The sequence below is a fragment of the Felis catus genome, chromosome A3 (genome assembly GCF_018350175.1).
Source record: "Felis catus isolate Fca126 chromosome A3, F.catus_Fca126_mat1.0, whole genome shotgun sequence".
In the NCBI taxonomy this organism is placed as follows: domain Eukaryota; kingdom Metazoa; phylum Chordata; class Mammalia; order Carnivora; family Felidae; genus Felis; species Felis catus.
The window spans coordinates 862,283-877,770 of NC_058370.1; the positions used below are offsets into that span (position 1 = coordinate 862,283).

The 15,488-nt window shown below is 65.5% G+C and overlaps 1 protein-coding gene across 17 annotated transcripts in view; it reads left to right on the top strand.

Moving 5' to 3' along the window:
- The window catches only part of KCNQ2 (potassium voltage-gated channel subfamily Q member 2), a 54,149-nt gene extending 44,373 nt beyond the window's left edge, over positions 1-9,776 (top strand). For 10 of the 17 annotated variants that reach the window (XM_023250986.2, XM_023250970.2, XM_023250977.2 and 7 more), the window contains 3 exons: positions 540-647; positions 3,191-3,314; positions 3,567-9,776. In XM_023250986.2, coding sequence (XP_023106754.1) covers positions 540-647; positions 3,191-3,314; positions 3,567-4,259 — 925 coding nt within the window. In that variant the 3' untranslated portion in view covers positions 4,260-9,776. The remainder of the gene's footprint in view (positions 1-539; positions 648-3,190; positions 3,315-3,566) is intronic. The other 7 variants (XM_023250985.2, XM_023250983.2, XM_023250978.2 and 4 more) reach the window with 1 other exon arrangement.
- Positions 9,777-15,488: the final 5,712 nt, after the last annotated feature.

Consider the following 15,488-nt stretch of genomic DNA (forward strand, 5'->3'; position numbering starts at 1 on the left):
CCGCCCCCGGGCGGCAGCTAGACCTGTGCCGTGCACGTGGGCATATGTGAGGTGCGAGTGTGTGCGTGTGCAATTATGCACATGCAAGCAAACGTGTGCCTGTGCAGCGTGCGTGCAAGCTGAGGCGTGCAGAGTGTGGACGTGCACGTGCACAGGGGTGTGTGAGACAGAGCACTGCAGCGGCTCGGCCGCTGGGCCTGTTCCCATGTCTCTCTCACCAAGGTTGATTTTGTTAACCAGGCTCCTCTGTCCTACCCGCCCCCCTCCCCCTTCTGACCGGAAGAACAAAGCACATGGGCCGCCCCAGGAGCCCTCACTGGCAGGGCCCCACCGTGGTTCGCCGGCACCCTCGGCGCCGTGCCCCGGCTGCGGTGGCTCCGGCGCACACACCTGCTGGCCCGGGCAGGCCTGGGGCCAGCCGCGTGGTTGCGGGCCCCCCTAGTTCTGGGCTCGCTCGGGCGCCTCCCAGGTTAGGTGAGCGCCTTCCGCGCTGTTTCACGATGCATTTGGTGGTGTCTCTTTTCTTGTTCACTCGCCAGGATAGATATGATTGTGGGCCCCCCACCCCCTTCAACTCCCCGGCACAAGAAGTACCCCAGCAAAGGACCCGCGGCCCCTCCGAGAGAGTCACCCCAGTACTCACCTAGGTCAGGACGCCAGCCCTTCCCGCCTTGTGTCTGTGGAACGGCCAGCCCCCTTCGCTCCAGGCCACATGACGGCAGCACCTGGCCTGTATCCCGACGGGACATCGGGGAGGCGGGGGGGCCGCTCCTGGCAGGGAGGGGTGCTGTGTCAGGGTCCCGGGGAAGCTTTCCGTGGGGGGCTCCTTTCCACGGGCGTCCCAAGTGACGTCTAGCCTGGGCGGGGGCCCCCCAGCGGGCGGTGTCCTTCCCACCCCAGCCCCCCTGCCCCTTCCCCCTGCGCCCTCCCTGCAGCAGGGCTCACCTGGGCTGCCTCGCGGATCTGAGGAGCGCCTGTTGCTTCTCCCGCCTTGGAGCCACCCGGGTAGAGTAGTAAGGAAGCCCCCCCCAGGCACCCAGCACTCGGCTGGGTGCCAAGGGGACGCGTGACAGTTCACTGCGTCATCTCCAGTGGGCAGAATAGTATGGAAGCCGGTCCCGGCTGATGGGCGGAGTGGAAGGTGAGGGCACGGTTAGGTGGGGAGTTCACAGAAGCAGCTGTTCTAGTGACGAGTTCAAACTTCGGTACCTTTCTGCCTCCTTGGGACAGATGGTGGCCGTAACCTGTGGCCCTTGGGCAGGGCTGCTCAGCTGAGGGACAGCGGAGCCCCCAGGGCAGAGAGGAGGGCCAGGGCAGATATGCCCTGGCTTGCTGGCAGCTCAGGGGCAAAGGGGCCCAGGAGCATCCCGGAGGCCAGCAGGGACACTGCCACGTGGATCCAGGCTGGCCCCTGGAGGGACTGGTGTGTTTGACCCGTCCTCCCCGCGTGCCAGGGTTTCTGCACGTGAGGCTGAGGGTCAGCATGCTGGACCTCTCAGCCTGGTGGCTCTTCCGTCAGAAACGGGTCCCTGACGAAGGAGGCCTGACCCAGGGCAGCCTTTGACAGTGTTTGCTGCTCCGCCGCTCTGCCCGTCCTCTCCCGCCTTGAGACGCCAGCCCGTCCTGGGCATGGTGCAGGGGGCAGGGGTGGGCATCCAGAGCCGTGAGCTGGGAAGGTTCTGTAGCCCTCGGAACTGCCCGGGCCTCCGGACCGGCTGCAGCCAGAGGACACGCAGATTCTCACAGAGAAGGGGCTGGAGACACAGCGTGGGCACGTGGGGGTTTAGCCTGACCCCTCAGCCCGAGGCCAGGGGGCGGGAGGGCACAGGCCCCTTAGAGGCCCCTCCCCCAAACCCCGGCAGCGTCAGCTCCAGGCTCCCAGGGGGGACCGGCCAGGCAGGTGGCCCGTCATGTGGCAGGGGTGAAGGCGCTGAGCACCTGTGCCTGGACTGTGTGGACACTTGGAAACACCAGGGAACCCTCCTCCCTCTCCACTGGCGTCTGCTTGGAGCCCGAGGGTCCCCCCGCTGCCCCCCGCCCTTCCTGGTCCTTCGTGCATGAGTCAAGCATGAAGTTCAGACAGAGCATGAGGCTGTACTGTGGCTGACGCAAGCCTGAACCCCTCTTCTGCTTCGTGCAACAGAAAGAGAACAATCCCCCCGAGCCCTGCTCCCCATTCAGAGGCAGACAGAGCAGCCTGTGGGTGAGGAAGGAGGCCGAACGTGGCCCCGGCCAGCTCACGTGGCTTCCTGCACTCCGAGACCTGAGGAGTGTGCCTCGTGCTGGAGGCTCCTGACCGCCCGGCGGGGATGCCGTTTGCCGGGCCGGTCGGAGGGCTGACCCAGCGGCTTGCACACAGCCCGGGCCTTTGTTCCCGCGCGAGCCCCCGCGTACCTGTGGGTCTTGGCTCAGTGTCAGGAGCCCACACCGCAGCGGTGGCCCCTTCCGAGCCTGTCGGTGGCCCATCCCGTTCGGCCGGGGATCGTACCGATGTCCTCCTCCCAGATGGAAACCTTCCACCTCCGGCTGCCGTTCGGGACCCGTGGCCTCCTTCGAGTCGAGCTCAGCCGCGCTGTCCGTCCCACACGCGCGAGCACACGCGCACACACACACGCGCACACGCCCAGCGAGCACACAGACTGGTTGGCAGTGGCTCTGTCTGCCCCCACCCCGTGTTGTGCGTTGGCGGTTTCCTGTGTTGGTCTGTGTCCCTCCCTGTCCGGTGTGCATGGAGCCGCGGCCCTCATCATCTGCTTCTGTTCCTGCCGCAGACGTGGAGCTCCGCCCTCCCCAGGCCGCCCCCCCACCCCCACCCCCTCCCCGGGTTGGGCTGACTGAGGTCACATTTAGAGGAGTAAAGCTCAGGGGAGGGGGCGGGGCACGGGGGGGAAGGGCAGCTGAGGGGTGAGCGGTCCGATCTCTCTCCACTTTACTCCTCGTTAATGTGCCGCCCGCCGGAACGCAGTGGGTGGGAGCAGGCCCCTCAGGCTCAGAGAGCAGGGCGAGACCAGGTGCCCCACGTCTACCTGCCCTGGCGCCCTGCTGCCCCCCCTCCCCACGCCCCGGGCGGCTCCAGGCCCAGCCCGGAGCCTGGATCTGGGGGCCCGTGGCCTGGCCCGGGAGGAAAGGGCCACGGGCCCCGGCGCACCCACCCGAGCTCATGCTGGGGGGTGGGGTCTCTTCCCGGCAGAGTGGACCAGATCGTGGGGCGGGGCCCGGCGATCACAGACAAGGACCGCACCAAGGGCCCGGCCGAGGCCGAGTTGCCCGAGGACCCCAGCATGATGGGCCGGCTGGGGAAGGTGGAGAAGCAGGTAGGAGGGTCCCCCAGCCCAAGGTGGGGGGCGGGGGGGGGATGGGGGAGGCCACGGCCCTTCCTTCCCTCTGGACGGTTCGCTCCAAGGGGTGGACCCACGGTGGACAGCAAGGCGGCCCAGAGGCCACACAGGCTGGCGGGTGGGGTCGGGGGCAGAGCCCCTCCTGCGTTTGCTTCTGCGCCCACGCTGGGGAGGGTGCCCGCCCGCCTCCCGGCAGCTCCAGGCCTGGTCCAGTGGCCCCTGTTTCAGGTGTTGTCCATGGAGAAGAAGCTGGACTTTCTGGTGAACATCTACATGCAGCGCATGGGCATCCCCCCGACGGAGACGGAGGCGTACTTCGGGGCCAAGGAGCCCGAGCCGGCGCCGCCCTACCACAGCCCTGAGGACAGCCGCGAGCACGGGGACAGGAACGGCTGCATCATCAAGCTGATCCGTTCCGCCAGCTCCACGGGCCAGAAGAACTTCTCGGCGCCCCCGGCCCAGTGCCCGCCCTCCACCTCGTGGCAGCAGCAGTGCCACCCGCGCCAGGGCCACGGCACCTCCCCTGTGGGCGACCACGGCTCGCTGGTGCGCATCCCGCCCCCGCCCGCCCACGAGCGCTCGCTGTCCGCCTGCAGCGGGGGCAACAGGGCCAGCACGGAGTTCCTGCGGCACGAGGCCGCCCTGCGGGACAGCGACACGTCTATCTCCATCCCGTCCGTGGACCACGAGGAGCTGGAACGTTCCTTCAGCGGCTTCAGCATCTCCCAGTCCAAGGAGAACCTGGACGGCCTCCACAGCTGCTACGCGGCCGCGGCGCCCTGCGCCACAGTCAGACCCTACATCGCGGAGGGCGAGTCGGACACGGACTCGGACCTGTGCACCCCGTGCGGGCCCCCGCCGCGCTCCGCCACCGGGGAGGGCCCTTTCGGCGACGTGGGCTGGGCCGGGCCGCGGAAGTGAGGCCGCCCGCCCGCCTCCCCCCGACTCTGGCTTTCCGGGTCTGCAGACGGGACGCTCCTCAGTGACGTGGGCGGGGGCGCCTTGGTCTCGAGAAGTGAAGTCTGGCAGAAGTTATTTCTTAACAAGGGGCCGCCAGGCCGGCCGTGCCCTCTCTGCAGACCGCTGGCTGGGGTGTGAGCAGGGGTGATGGCAGAGGACAGACCCCTGGCGGTAGGGAAGAGGCGTGCGGTCAAGGAGCAGGGCCCGGTGAGGGTGGCAGCCAGGGGCAGGATCGATGGCCTTGAGGCCCGTGGGGCGGGAGCTTGGGCTGAAGGAAGCACTGTTGCCCCGTGGGCGTGGCTTGGTCTTGTCCCTCTGTCCCCACAAGGCTGGCACGACGACGCCTTCTCTCCTCCAGGGAGCTGCTGGCCTGCAGAGGAGGGGTGAGACCTCAGGGCCTCCCGGCCTCTGCTCCTGTGGGGAGGGGCCTGCTCCACAGGCTTCTGGAACGGGGCCGTTGCGGGGGGCTCTTGCAGCCACCGGAGACCTGGGGATGGGCACCCCCATGTGCTCCAGGCCACGGCCAGCACCGGATAGAGCCCCGTGTGCAGGGAGCATGCTGGGTGGTTGCGGGCTGGTGTTTCTAGGCCCCAGGGCCGGGTAGGTCGTGGTGAGCAGGTTCACGTGCTGTCTTTCCCTGGGGGCCCTGCCTCACTGCTCCCCCACTGGTGCCTCAACAGGACCCAGGGCAGGACGATGCTATAACCCCTGGGGAAAGCCTTCAAAGCCCCCCAGAGGTTGGGGGGCCCCCTCCCCCCGTGGAGCTGAAGCAGCCCCGTCCTGTAGGGTGCCTCCTTCGTCCCCGCTGCGGCTGACCGTGCACCCACCCGCTCTGCACTGACTGGTCCCTTGGCTGTGACTTCTTGGTATCCTGGGAGTCAAGGATGACCATCTCCAGCCTGAGCCTCAGGGAGCAGGGGCCCTTGTCTCCTGTGGTTGGCACCTTGGCCCCAGGAACAGCAGCTCTGAGCCAGTCTCAGCAGTCTGTGGGGTGGGAGGCATCTGGCATTTGGAAGCGCAGCCTGGGCACCTGGCTATCTCTGCGGCAGTAACCCCTGCGTGTGGTCGGGCTGGACGCGGCCAAGCCCACTATGGAGTGACTTCCCCCCAAACACTAGGTCCTGGGGGAGCTCTGTCATGACTCGGACCAGAAGTGGTTGGCGAGAGAGTCTGCCTTTGTCCTCGGAGAAGGGCTTGGAAAACAGTATCTGAGGGTCATGTGCCCCGGGCACGAGGTCCAGGTGCTCAGAGCTCTTTAGGGAGTAATGTCTCTTGACCGGGCAGGGGCCATTGCTATGGGCTCTGTGCCTGCCCCCTCCCCTTGCCAGGATACCCCGGGTCCCACCATAGGCGCCTCTTGCTGGCCGGGCAGCAGGTGGCTGTGCTGGGTCTGTGTTTGCCCACAGCAGAGGGTGGAAGGCGGAGGGCGGAGGGCACAGGCTCAGAGGTGGAAACCGCTGTTGCTGTCAGGGCCCAGCCTCCGGGAGGGGAAGGTGTGGAAGTTGCCACGGGGCCCGGGAAGGAGCGCTTCTGGGGCCGTGCTGGCTCCCTCATGCTGAGGACCGTGCTTCTCCAGGGCTGTGTTTCTCCGGCCTCGGGCCTCAGGGTGGTGGGAAAAGTCCCTGCCCGTGCAGACGCCGCGGGCCTTGGTGTGGCCTGTGCGGAGTGGCTCGGGGAAGGTGCCTCTCCCATCGCCATCTCCCTCTGGGCTGAGCCCCCTTCGCCCTCCCGGCACGGGAGAGGGGGGTTCCAGCTGCAGACCGCCAGGCAGGGCAGGAGCGGGCGGTCCCTGAGCCGGGCAAGGCCGGGTCGGATCTCGAGGCCCTGTGAGGGTTAGAGACTGTCGCCAATGACAGACCCGCCTTGTTGGGTCTCGGCCATCGAGGACTCCACGCCCTGGGTGGAGGCGCCTGTTGTCCCGAGAGAAAGGTTGCTGTCCCGTCCCACATGCTCCCTGCGTTGTGTGCCCCTGCAGACGGGAGGAGCTGGCCTCAGACGTGCTCCCTGTCTACAGAGCCGCTGCACAGGGGGAGGGGTCTCTCAGGCCGCAGCAGGAGGGGTCTCAGGCATGTTCCACGTCCGCAGGGGGGACGAGAGGCCTCCTGCCTGAGATCTCTGGCCCCTCCGAAGGGAAGAGGCACCCAGCTCTGGGGGATGGTTTAGGGGCTCGGCTTTGGGAGATGATGTCATAGAGGCCCCCTCTCGGGACGCCCGGACCGAGGCCCGGGCGGTGCCTGTCCCTCACGGCACCCGCCTCCTGCCCCGGGGTCCCACCCTCAGAGAAGCATAGCAGGAAGAGGCTGGACGCCTCCGCAAGGAGCCTGAGCGTGTGCGTGATGGGAGTACGGAGCCGGCCGGTCACCCTTGGCACACGTGGCAAAGGTTTCCTAAGACAAGGGCACTTGTCCCCCACCAGAGTATGTGCCCCCACCAGCCCAAGGCCCTGTGCTCATGTACACGCTTGCATACGTGCAGCACACGCACATACACAAGCACACCCACGGGGATGTAACTTGGCACACACATGCTCACACGCACGCACACACTCATGTGCACGCACGCTCGTGCACACGTACACACGTGCAGCCCACCCACACATGCACACAATGCGTGCACGCACGGGCTCACTCATACACACACTTACAAGCTCACACGTGCACACGTGCGCGCACACACACACAAACTTCACACGCACACGGTCACCCACACATGCTCACACACACTCATACACACACAAGCTCACACGTGCATACGTGTGCACACACACAACTTCACACGCACATGCTCACCCACACACGCTCACGTGCACGTGTGCACATTCGCACACAAGCTCACACATGCACGCTCACCCATACATACTCGCACATGCACACGCCCACGTGCATGCACTCTCCCACGCTTGCCCAGTGTGCGTGCACGCTGCATTTCTGACCTTGGTGGCCCTTTGTCTGACCTCTCTCTCTGGATCTGTCTGCTTTACGCCCTGAGAAGCTGACAACTTTGAGTGGCAGGTGGCCGGCGGTCCCGGGCTCCTGGGCAGAGGGGCCACCGGGGCCCGTCAGGGGCCCATGCGCCTCACGTCAGCCGGCCCGGCGGCTGTCCAGAGCCTCCGTTCGGCCGGATGCCGCGACGTGACTTGGGCTGGGCTGGGGAGGCCCGGATGTCCGGTTGTAACCCTGGGGCCCTGACCGACTCCCTCTGCCCTCCCTGGCCACACGGGCGTCACCCTGTCCCTCACCGGCACCCTCTGGCCCAACGTCTCCTGCCTGCCCACGTGAACTCATGAGCCATGGCCTCGCTGGGCCTCCCTGGAGGATGGAGGGGTCCTGGCCAGGTGGCAGAGGCCTCCCTCGGCCTGCCCGCCTGGCCCCTTGTACGGGAGGGCGCTCCCCTCGTCGGGGGTGCTCGCCTCAAGCCCATTTGGAGGCTGGAAAGGTGCCTGCGCTCTGGGACCCCACACTGCAAAGGGTGCTCTGTGGAAGCCCATCTGGTTAGAGCGGGAACTGCCCTGTGGCTGCCCCTGGTCCCCGAGCACACGAACCAGCCAGGTGGGGCAGCATCATGAACTAACCTTGTCCCTTGTACTAGGCTCACGGATTCAGCACGTTAACATGGGAGAGAAGCGGGGGGGGAGGGGGGGGCGCCCTCTCTTCTGCTGGCCCTCACATTCAGGGGGCGCCCCATAACGCAGGTGCCCCTGCCTCTGCTGTTTGTGGATGGAACTCGGCCCTGAGACCGTTCTAGATGCTTCCTGAAGCCCAGAGGTGTGGAGGGCTCCTGGGAGGCCTTTGTAGAAATGTTGACTCTTTGTATCTATTTCGTATTCACCCCGAACTGTAAATAGTGTACAGACCGTGGTGCAGGCGTTTGTTTGCCTCTGACGTCATGCTGCGAGACCAGAGTGGCGACAGTGTCCCCGCCCTCTGATGTCACAAGCCCTTGAAATAAACACGGTGTGCAGAGGGGCAGTTTGACAGCCCTTGGGGGGCTTGGGGACATCTTGCACCCGAGCAGGGTGGCTGGGTTCCGAGCAGCAGGACGGCTCTGTGCCCCTGCTGCCCCTCCCCCCACCCCATGCTCACCGGCTCCGAGGCAGACGCTCCCTTCCCCAACTGACTTGCTGTCTTGCGTGGTCTTCCACTGCCTCTGGTGGTGATGAGGACAGACCTGCCCTCTGTGACCCCGGAGCCGGTCCTCAGGCCACCTGCTTGGATGTACCAATGCTGGGTGAGGGGCGGGAGGGCTGGGTAGGGCCCAGAAGTAATGCGCTACCTGCTTCTAGCACCCAGGGGAGCCTGTGTGGCTGCTCCCGGGGGCAGGCTCTGCTGGGCCCTTGCTGAGCACTAAGTAGGAGAAACGACCAGGGAGGGCTTCCTGTAGGATGTGGTGTGGTGGGATTAGGGGCTTGCACCTCTCCTCTCTCCAGGGGACCTGGGAACACCAGCTGCCGAGGCCCGGACGCTGCATAGCCCCCAGAGCGTGCACGAGCAGGGGCCACGGGTCACGGGATATGCCATCTTGTGGGGGTGGGGGCTGACCGCAGACGCCAGGAGGAGACGTTGGAGGGAGAGAGGCTTTAGCAAACAGGGTAGAGACAGCACGGAAGAGACACTCCCTGGAAGGGGAGACCCTCTGTCAACCTCTCCAAGGCACCTGTGGGACCGGAGGAGCCGGCTGACCTCTCGTCTTGGACCCCTGCGTGGTGTCCCTGGCTGGCAGAGGACACCAGGGAGACCCTCAGGACCGGCAGGTCAGGTGCTGGGGGAGGGGGCCCCGAGAGGGGCGGCCCACACGGCTGGCCCTCCCCCGCCACACCACACGCCCAACTCTGGCTGGGTTTCATAATGTCGTTGCCTTAATGCACGTTGACGGAAATTCACCGAGGTCGCCCCATGCCCCCCGGCGTCTGCCGGGCACCGACACAGGACCCCGCCTCCTCCTCCCCGCCGGCTCCGCAGATGGACGCAGAGTGGACGGTGGACCCGGCACCAGCCTCACGTCCGCCGGGCCCTTCCGCGCCCCGTCCCGCGCCCGGCGCCCCGTTCGCCGCCCCGCAGCCCTTGTCCGCGCCGCTGCCTTGGCTGTCTGCACTTTGTTCTTGCTCCAAAGAATACTCATAATGCCTTCAGTACTGCCGTGTACTTTCCACCACTCGTACGCGCCCCTGTACCATTGCCACCGGCCTTTCTTCTCGTGAATGTGTTACCACCGCGCACTTGACCCTCGACTTGTGCATTGTCCGTTTTCTAGGGATAGACGCCCAGGGAATGAACTCTAGTTTTCTACGGACCAGCCGAGACGCTGACTTACTCAACTCACTGTCAGGTTGACACTTGTACCTGAGAGCAGGGCCCAGTACGGCTTTGCCCAGGACCGCAGGGGTGGAATCTGGCAGCAGGGACGCATGTGGAAAGTTCCAGAAAGTTCTACTGCCACAGGGACCTGTGCACTTAGTAAAACACAGTGATTCAACCTGCACGGTGTGTGGCCTCTTTCCTCTTGCACGCTGTCTCGGGGCTGCTGGCCTCTGGCCCTGCTCGCAACGGGCCGGGCGGTGTGAGGCCTCTGTGCTCCACGGTGGGACTCCCACTCTCCAGGGTCAAGGCCTTGGGTTCTGTCAGTGTCCTTTGCTGCCGTAACACAGGACCGCAGGTCGTCAGCTTAAGGCAGTAGGAATTCCTGGGCCCGAGCCCGCCAAAGCCCCTTCCTGCCCCTGCTGCTGCCAGAGGGCCGTGGGCTCCAGAGCCGTCCCGGGAGCCCTGGAACCTGCACTGTGTGGCCCTTGGGTGTCTGGGCCAGCACAATCCACTCTGCCCAGATTTCTCTGCAGCTCTGGGGGTCCTGGTGAATAACCCTGCTCCCATGTGCTCTGGGGGTGGGGGGAGTCCCTTGCTACCCCCTCACACACTGGCCCCCCGCACTGCACAGAGGAGGCTGTGGAGGAAGGCAGGAGCCTGCCCGTGACCGCCCTAGCCTCACCGTGACCATGGGAGAAGGTCGTCTCTTGCATTCGATGGTCTTTGGCTTATTTCTCTGCGCCAAGAAGTTTCGCTCAGTTTCTCTAGAATTGTCACCTAGGGTTAGGGTTAGGTTTGGCTGTGACTAACAGAGAAGCCTTAAGTAACCATGGGTTCAACAGAATAGACTCATATTTGTCTCTCATGGTCCAGAGGGAGGCTGTCTGGACTAGTGTGGCCCTCTGGTGCCAGGGACCCAGGACCCTCCTGATTTGTGGCTGTGCTCTACATGACCTTCTCCGCAGGGTCACCTCAAGGACCAACATGGCTGCTTGAGTCCAGCCATTACATCTTCATTCCAGTCAGCAACGGGGGGTGAGGGAAGGACACCCTGTCCCTTCAAGGACCAGTCTCTGAAGCTACACACACACACACACACACACACACACACACAGCTTCTGCTTACTTCCATTGGCTAAAACCCAGTGACGATCTGTACAGAAGATCAGAAAATGTGGCCTTCGTGCCGGTGCCATGTGCCCGCCTATGCTCTCTGGCAGCCCACCCGGCCCAGGGTCTGCTCCCTGCAGGGCTCACCCGCCCAGGGTGGACACTGGCTGCCAGACCACAGGGTGCAGAGAGTAGAGTGGGGAAGAACAGGGCAGAGGGTGACCCCGTGGTCCCCGCTGCTCCCCACGCATTCAGGCCTTCCTTGCCACTCTGCGCCCAGCCCACGTGGCCGCACAGCCCTGTGTGTCAGGCCAGCGGCGGCCGGTGCACACCTGCCCCCCTCCCCGCCCCACTATGTGGTGGGAGCACGGATCACCACGTTCTCCGGGGCGGAAACCAAGGCGGGAGAGGTAAGTAGGGGCCGGTTTGTGGCCCCAGAGCCTGCCGGGAGAAGCGGCCAGAACTCACAGGGGAGCCCGCCCCCAGCTGAGCCGCCTTCTGTGTCCCGGCCACAGGGGCCCTGGTTTCTGAGAACATCTGCATGTTCCTTGTCCCCATCCCGGTACGCCAGGCACAGGGCTGCCTCCCGCTGTCTCCTGGGCCCATGGGCCCCCTTGTCCAGTGCTGGACACTGAGGCCAGCACCGTGGGGGACTGGACACTGGGGCCAGCACCGTGGGGGACGATGGGGAAGGCTGCAGATGGTGGAACCGGATCTGGGCAGCCTGTGGGGGCGGCTGGGACGAGGGCAGCTGGTGTCCTGACTGGTGTCTGAGACTGGGGGGGAGGGGAGGCTGCAGATGGGGCACAGGGCGGGCGTCCTTGTGGAACAGAGCGTGGGGGCAGGTTGCAGGTGCCTCTGAGTGTCCGAAGGTGTCATCCCCGGGGGCACCCAGGAGTGCGTATGATGTCTGGCAGAGGGTCAGTGGGGCCACAGTCAGCGGGAGGACGGGACGGGGGCAGATGGGACGAGGGCGTGGCTCGAGGGAGGCTGGTGGGCGAATGCCACTGCCCGCACCCGACACCCCCTCTTGCCCTTTCTGGAGCCGCTGCGTCCAGGACGCCACTAGGGGGCAGCGCTCACTGGGAGGAGGGCCGCCGCCGGGGCCAGGCCAGGCCCAGGCCAATGGGACTCCGAGTGGACCCTCCAGCTTCCCTCCTGGGATTCTGGAACCTTCACCCTGGGTGGAGACCAGTCCCTGTCCCTCCTCCACTTGCGACTGAGGTTAGAGTCAGTCCGCAAACGAGGCCAGTGTGAGCTCCTGCCGGGAGAGCTCCGGCCTCCAGGTGGCCTTGGCCGAGGGGTTATTGCCACCTCGCTGGCTCGTGTGTGAGCACACGCGTGTGCGAGATGGGAGGCCAGGCTCCGGGGATCCGGATGGACCCCGCAACGTCCATGAACCAGCCGACAGGAGGGGGTCCTTGTGGAGACCCGGGGGCGGCACCGGCTTGGTGGGGTGGTCACAGGCTGGCCCGAGCGGCCAAGCCTGGGTCAGCGGTTCCGCTGGGCCCTTGGAGCAGCCTGGACCCAACGCCGGGGGTCCCTGGAGGAGCCGTTCCTTACTGGGACCGCTGTGTCGGGCTTCACCGGACCCAGATCCTGGGGCACAAAAGGGGCACCCGCCCAGGCCTGTCCCCCGACCTCGGACGCCAACCCTCCCCGGACGAACCTGTTATTATACTCTCACTTTCTGGAAGCTCCCGGAACAAACCTCCCCTGACCTTCTCCGGACGCCCCTCAGCTCCGTCCCTGCAGATGCACGAGGCTTGTTTGCTGACCTTTATCACACGCCCCAGGCCCGGCTCCACTCTGCAGAGCCCTGGCGGAGGGAGCAGCACCCCAAGCTCCCGCTCCCTCTCCTCTGAAAGCACCTTTATGGGGAGCACGGTGGAGTGCGGCGGGGGTCCACAGGAAGGCCCGAGGGGGCTGTGTGAGGGGGCAGCACCCTCCTCCCCGCCGTGGGCACCGTGCCCTCCCTCCCGCTCTGCTCCGGGGCTGGGCCTCCCCCCACCCTCCTCACCTGCTCCCAGCACCCGCCAGCCCCGCCCCCTGTCTCCTGGACAGAGTATCCCTCCAGGTGTCCTGTATTCTAGAAACACGCACCTCCCCAGCCCCGCCCCAGATCCTATGGGTCTGAGCAGGCCTCAGGGTGGGCATGGGGGGCTCTGAGTGTTGGGGGCAGAGGGCCTGGGGATCAGGGGCTCCCTTGCTGAGCCAGGCCGGGTAGTCTTGGGATTGTCTGGGGTACCTTGTCCGGTGCCCTGGCCTCGGATACCGTCGGGAGCCCACCCTCTCCCCTCTCGAAGACTCTCCCGCGGCCCCTGTGCACCGTGCCCACGCCAGGCTCCCAATCGCCCCCGTCTGCAGCCGTGGTCTCTCCCTGCTGTCCCATCGTGACTTGCTGAGAAACCCACCTCGCTCTCTGCACGCACCCACCTCCCCCTGCACCTTCTCCCTCCAGCACGGGTGCGGAATCGAGACCCGGGCTGGACCTCAGAGTGGGCTGCAGATGGGCACAAGGCCCCGGGCTGCTCAGCCAGGGCGGGGGGCCGGCCAGGCGGCAGGTAGAACCCGGAGCCAGCGGGGGCTCCTCACAGCCCCATACACCTGCCCCTAGCTGTTAAACCGGGCAAGTCGGGGTCCCACTGTGAAATTTCCAGCTTTCGCAGGCAGGAGAGAGGGTTTACTAAGAGAGAGGAGGGACCCCGGTGTGAGCCCAGGGAAAGGCCCGTTCGTGCCTCACCCAACAGAGGGAAGGCCAGGTTTCTTCCGTGTGCGTGCACGTGCCCAGCTTCCCTGCCGAGTCCTGTGAGACTTTCTGTGCTCCCCTCCACCTGGCCGGCCCTTTCCTCCTCTTCTCCCGGCCTCAGTCTCCTCCTTCAAGGCTTCTGCCCCTTTGGCCATGCACTCCCTACTCTGAGGTCTTCCATGGCTCCCCAGTGCCTGGAGGGGAAAGTCTCACCTGGAGCATCCTGGGGGGGCCTTCACCACCTGTCTCTCCAGCACACCAGGATGGCTCCACTCTCTGTGCTGCCCCCTCCCTACCTTCCCTGCCCTCTGCCCTCCTCCCAAATCCTCCTAGGCCCGCCAGGCCCTCCTCCAGCCCTGCCTCTTCCTGGGGGTCCCCACAGTGCTCTGCACCAGGGTCCCTCCCTCGTCTGGACCTGCATCCTGTGGGTGACCTGTGGCCCCTTCGTTCTGCCCTATGCTGTTCTCCGAGGACTCCGCCTCCTGAGTGTCTTTTCTCCAGCCGGGCCCAGGTCCCTTCGCTTGTCCCTGGCCTGGGCGCCCGAGTCCTTGGGCACATGCTAGGGGTGGGCTTCAGGAAAGTTCTAGAAGCCCGGCACTGCTGGGTCCTCAGGAATCCATTCCTGGTTGCAGCCATTATCTGGTTTTATAAGACGCAAAAAAAAGTCACTTAATTTTCAATTTAAAAATGAAATGGTCCAGCTCATGATATTGGCCTTTCCTTCTGTGCAGAGGAAGGTGTAACATCGAGGCTGGGGCCTGGCTTGTTGCCGACACTTTCACATGGAAACGGCTGAGGCAGGCTGAGCGGGAAGGGGTCGGCCGGTGGGCGGCTCGGAAGACCGGGGCTGTCCCAAGCGCCTCTCCGCCCGGAGCGACCCTGGGTGGCACCCGCCGGGGTGTGCAGTCGGCCAGTGGACCAAGACGGAGCCCAGCCCGGAGGACGCCGAGCGCACTGAGGAGCAGGGGCCGCAGGCGCCCCGGGTCCCGGGCCCGCGGGAGGCTCAGGGACGCGCAGAGCTCTGGGTCGGAGGAGCTGGGGGCAGTGGTGCGTGGTCCTTCGTCTCCCTTCCCCAGATGTCACCTCCATCCTCTCTGACTCAGGACACGGTCAGCCCTGCAGTCCCAAGACTGGTGGTCACTCGGCCTCCGTCGCCCCAGCCTGTCCACTGCCCTCAGATGACCTAGTTTTCACACCCGCATTGGCCGCCTTGTGGTAATTCAGTCACCCACACCCTCCTCGGCGTGGAGCCCACAGCTGGACCCAGGGCCCCAGGGCCCCCTCCCTGGCAAAGGCCAAAGGCCCTGTCCCCTCCTTCATTCCAGGTAGGAGAGCTCTCGTGATGCAGCCAAATTAAGTCCTGGGCAGCCTGTGGTCCACTGACACCTTCAGTCTTTTTCTTGTGACCCAACTCCAGCCCAGGGCAGTGAATTCAGGTGTCGGTTTGGCAACTCTGGGTCAGATGTCACTTTGTACCTATTAGCTTTTGTCTTCTGGGTCTGGACTCAGCAGACCTGATGTTGTCATCTGCAGCCCGCTCTTGGAGGGAGGCTCTCGGGAACACTGCTCCTGGGGCCAGATTTCCCGGACTGGGCTCTTGCTCTGCACCGGAGACAACGAGGCCTGAGGTTGGCTCCCTGTGGCTTCACAGGAGGGCGGTGGCCCCGAGGCCCGGGGGGCTGGAGGAACGCTTCCGGAGCCACACGGCTGGAAGCAGGGCTGTCCCTGACATTCAGAGCCGCTCACGTTCATCGCACGCTTGGTCTGACATTTGCACTAGAATCGGTCTGTGTTAGCCTCCTCCTTGCACAGACCAGACCCTCCTGGCTCTCAGGCATCGAGAGTCCGAGCGGCCACCCTGCCCGTGGCCTGCCCTGTGCAAGGGAGGGTCTGGGGCCCTGGACCCCCCAGGTGCAGACCCAGCCTGTGGGGGCACCTGGAGCCTCTGCCCTGCCCTCCGACCTCACACGGGGTGCGGGAGGGCAGCTTCCTCCACGAAGTTTCCCCGAGGGAGCCTGGTCCCGGGTCGCCTTC